Genomic DNA, 4873 nt, shown 5'->3' on the forward strand with positions numbered 1-4873 from the left:
TCATCATGTACGATGAGCTTATCAATATATTTCATTTCATTTCATTTATTTAACCCTTAGAGACCCGAGGGCATTACATAAGGGACATGGGCAAAGCAAAACACAGTAATGCTAATTACAATGTTACAATTTATAATAATAACAATAACAAGTTACAAAACAAAAACAATGACGACGATGATGATTCATCTCATTAGTGTACGGCCTACTTTGCAACTATCAAGGTAAGTCTAGTGATAATGAAAACAAATAACAAGTTAGTTCAGTGTTAATCTTTCAGGTGTTCCCAAGCAGCACAATGCACTGAAAGTCGAGTGCAATAGGGGTGGACGGTATGTGTCTTATCAGTGTTCTTTAGTTTCACAACTCTGTTCAAGGCCTTCCACCTACCCGTCCACCCCTATTGCACTCGACTTTCGGTACATTGTGCCGCTTGGGTTCTGTCAGAGACTGTTGAAAGCGTGTGTTATCTGTGATCGTCACTATGCTGTTCGGCAGGTTATTACAGAGGTCAATAGTTCGTGGTAAAAAAGAGTTTTGGAACGAGGTTGTAGAAGCATGAATTGGACAAATTTTTTTAAGGTTGTTAATGCGTGATGAAGACCGGAAGAGTTTCAATATCATGTCGTGTTTTATGTCAAAAGGGCTGTGGAAAAGTTTATGAAGGAATGTTATGCTGCCATGTATACGTGTTTGTTTCAATGTGGGTAATTCTAGGGCATGCCTCATATCTGTGATACTGCTGTGCGGGTTATAGTTGTTCATTATAAACCTGATGGCGCGGTTTTGAATAGACTCCAATTCAGTGCTTAGTGTTTCCTGCCAGGGGTGCCATATAACAGATGCGTATTCGAGCTTGGGTCTCACCTCTCACTATTGTTGTGTACGCAAGCTTTTTAACAAGTGGTGAAGCCATACGGATGTTTCGCCTGAGGTAGCCAAGGGATTTGTTTGCACTGGATCAGATAGCATGGATGTGTGTGCGCCATGATAGGTCTGGTGTTAGGTGAAGTCCAAGGTATAGTTATTTACCTGCGTTAGTACTGATGTTCCCAAAACGTAATTCAAGTTAGAAGGTTGGCATGACCGAGTGAAAGTCATCGACTTACATTTCGAGTAGTTAGCTTCCATTAGATGGGACTGGTGATTGTATACTTTCAATGTAACACTCATTTTTTCATTGCTGGTGAAGTGATGCCATAAAGAACCATGTATCTTGTGACTATGGAACAATAAAGAGTTTTCTACAATGACATATTGATTTTGTTGTTAAAAATCGCGCAAATTAACTCTCGTATGGGGGAAGGAGGTACCCGTAAGTGTGCATTGGCTGCACCTCGGGAAATCGTTGGGGTACGATACAGGCTGCCGATAACGGGCCATTAAAATCCCCGTGTTGCAAACCGTACGCCGGACCATAGCCTCCTATATTTGAGAATGCCTGTTCAACGGCGCCGAGATCAAAGAGCACCGCCCGTCCAATCCATTTCCGGCGCCCACCGCAAGGGGCGCTGCCTCCCTAGGATACTGCGCTGCGATTGCCATGCTTTTCTATGAGCGATGTTGCATCGCGAAACTAATTTTATGTGGCATATTTTCGACATTTTAATCCTGCAACGCGAACTAGGGCTTACGATAATTAGTTGAGAAGTTGATAATAGAAAAAAAGAATGAGCGCTAGGTTATTTTCGAGGGTGTTTAGTGATGAAAGGCGCAAACGTCGGAGCCGCAAAAAATATGCATTTTCCGGCAGTAAGATGTTTCACGTCGAATTGTAGCTGACGTTATGAAGCAGGGAGATTATGTGAACATGTTGTATTGTGACTAGGGAGTGAAAAGGGCTGATGATGACGGATTTTAGTATGGATGCCCCGAGATCTGAGCGAGCTTCACGAATGCATCATCATAGTGCAACGGTGTAGATTATATACGCACAGAATGTGCGACGCAAAAATGACAGTAAAAATACAAGCAAACAAAATACAGACAAATTATTTATTCGGTTATATATATATTCGGGTTATACTCCGCCCCGCTTGTTATCGCATTTCTTCATAGTTTTAGTGCCTTCCGTGAAAGCGGCTTGGAGGCGAAAAATTTTGCCATGTCATTGTTGTCAGTTACTCCTAGAGCAAAATTTGTGAACAGTGTGCGGAAAAACTTGGTAAGCAACGCTTACAGAAGCTGCCGGTTATGTCAAGGAACAGAGCATTTTAATACTTCCCGCTCATTTAATATTTCAGTAGCATGCTCCACAGCCAGCTGCTTTAAGGGGATGTTTCAGGTTCCTCCTCTTTGCTAACATCACTTGAATGTAGATTTTCAAGCAATGTATTTGTTTTCCAATGTATTACCTTCCTCGTAATGCTTTCTATGCCGGAAGCATTTTAAATAAAAATGAATAAATAATCTCATGGTGGTGGAAAGCAAAACATACAAGAATGAAATAAAGCCGTTTGCAATGCTGCCAATGCATGCTCACGTATGTGTGCTTTATGTGTGCGTGCCTCGTGGCCAGGAACGCGTAGCCGAGAAAGCTTGGCCACGAACAGGTGCGCTATCGTTAGTATCGCACATCCTCTGGCAGAGAAGCGCATTTGCATGTTGAAGCCGTTTTCATGATGTTAAGTCTCGTGAAAAGAAGTAGTTGCTTTAGGAGATTTAAAATGATTTAGCCAAATAGTCCCGGGGGATGAGCAACCGCGGTATATTTTTATCACCCGCTTCTCTTTTTTTTTTCTTTGTCCGGCGCACAATAACTGCACCTTGACGTAGCGGAAGATGCTGGTACAAGAGGGCACGACAGCAAGCATCCTGCTTCTTTGAAACGATCAGCTTTATTATATTTCTTGAAAGAAAGAAATAAAGAAATCAAAACGCGGAGTTAACACCACTTCGTAATTCCTGGAGTAGTTCGTTACAATAATGTGTACACATGTACGCATGCAACAGCAGCTGTCGAACCTGTAGGCCACGTATTTGCACATACAGTTCAAAGCAAGACGCAACTGCCATTTTACATAATGTGATGAAAAATACACATATGACAGCAAGAGCGCCGGCAGCTTTGGGTTCTCCACTTTTCAGTGAGCTTTTTGCGCACCTCAGAATCAGTATCCCGAGCAGTCGAATTTCTTAAAAAATACTTGATAGATTTCCCAATCATCCATCCCAGTAGTGGCAGTCGTCAACGCATATTACTACTTTTTCTTTTCACTTCCTACCCTTTTCACTCACCTCATTCCGTCCGCCATACTTTTGTGTTCGCACGTGCTCGCACCACAGTTAATGCTGGCAGTGTGCACGCGCCATGCACAAAAGTATGGCTGCCACAAGCAGGGGGAAAGGCTATGCCGTCTGCGACAGTGACGTCAGATGAAAAGAGTCTATAGGTGGTTTTCAGGCCCCGACGGGCGTGACGTCATCTTGGACTTCCGGTTCGAAGTTCCCGCGCGTTTGCCTGTTCGCTAGCGTATAAACAGCCGACCATTTCGTGGGTTCGCAATTTGACAGGCAAAAATGGTTGGGTGTTCGGCCCTGGGTTGCACCAACTCAACGGAGAAGGGTCACAAGGTGTTCCGAGTACCTTGGGACCCTCAGCGTAAGATGCAATGGGCAGTAGCGCTCCGACGAAAGCAAAAGAACGGCGACTTGTGGATTCCCGGCGTCGGCGCACGTGTGTGCTCTGCGCATTTTGTCGAAGGTAATGTCTTTGTGTTCGAAAAGCGCCGTTCATATGCGTTACCGTCGCATATTTTGTTCAATAGAGAAACGCAGCAACGACCCCAGCCACGTCGATTATGTGCCGTCTATCTTCTCGTACAACAACGATAGTCGTGCCCGATCACGCAGGAGGATTGAAATGTACGTGCACTTACTGATGTTTTCCAGAACACTGTCATAGCACGTACTGAACATCACTAAACCTTTCCTGAACATTGCCAGGCATCATCGCCATGCTGCAATATCGCGAAAACGGTTGGTATCGCAGGAACAGCAGGCTAGCTGCTCCAGTATCAACACTGCTGTAGAAAGTTTGGACGATATGGACAGTATGAGCGATGTGGACAGCATGGATGCAGCGGAAGGGTCGCCAACTGGTGACAACATGGTAGACGCAGGCAAGTTAAAGTACATACAACTGCAGTCAACATCATTGCAAATATGGATTCCTATTTAAATGCATCAAACAACAATATTTCACAGAGGTCCAGGCGACAGAATCAGCAGGGATGTGTGCAAACTGTTACTCCTTGGTGAAGGAACGGGATGCACTCAGCGACGAGGTTTCCACACTGAGACGAAGGTGCAAGAGGCTGAAAGCAAAGCTGAATTCGTGCCAGGATGTTGGGCAGATGAGCGAAAAGAAGGTGACTTTCTACACAGATATGTGTGCCTTTGTTGTGCATTTCTTTCTCCATGTGGTACAGGCATTTGCTGTAGCCCTAAGGAAACACTTGAATGTTAATGCACAATGTCCTCGTGTACAGGGCTCACAAAGGCAACATTCTTGGCAGTGCTGGCAGCTGTGGTTGCTGCATTACCACCTGCACGCAAATGCCTTCCACACCCAAGCCAACTGCTGCTGTTTTTAATGCGCCTGAGACTCGGTCTGCACATAACAGACCTAGCCTACAGGTTTCATGTGTCCGTCCCCACTGCTAGCCGGATATTCAAAGACCAGCTGGCCCCCATGTCCTCAGTGTGTAGACAGCTGATTGTGTTCCCTGATCCCGACATAGCGAGGAGCTGGCTCACAACAAAAGAACGGCACCATTTCCCAAACCTAAGGGGCATTATAGACTGCACTGAAGTTCCAGTGTCGAGGTACGTAGCTCTTGTGCAATTTTTCATGAACAAACAATGTGATTGT

At 44.8% G+C, this 4873-nt stretch overlaps 1 protein-coding gene across 1 annotated transcript; it reads left to right on the forward strand.

The window, feature by feature from the left end:
* The first annotated feature begins 3519 nt into the window (after positions 1 to 3519).
* Positions 3520 to 4595, forward strand: LOC135395799 (uncharacterized). The gene is made up of 5 exons (XM_064626892.1): positions 3520 to 3703; positions 3768 to 3864; positions 3946 to 4121; positions 4207 to 4370; positions 4491 to 4595. Exons 1-5 carry the CDS (start codon positions 3520 to 3522, stop codon positions 4593 to 4595), a joined length of 726 nt encoding a protein of 241 aa, XP_064482962.1.
* The last annotated feature ends 278 nt before the right edge of the window (positions 4596 to 4873 follow it).

The sequence above is a fragment of the Ornithodoros turicata genome, chromosome 5 (genome assembly GCF_037126465.1).
Source record: "Ornithodoros turicata isolate Travis chromosome 5, ASM3712646v1, whole genome shotgun sequence".
Classification (NCBI taxonomy): domain Eukaryota; kingdom Metazoa; phylum Arthropoda; class Arachnida; order Ixodida; family Argasidae; genus Ornithodoros; species Ornithodoros turicata.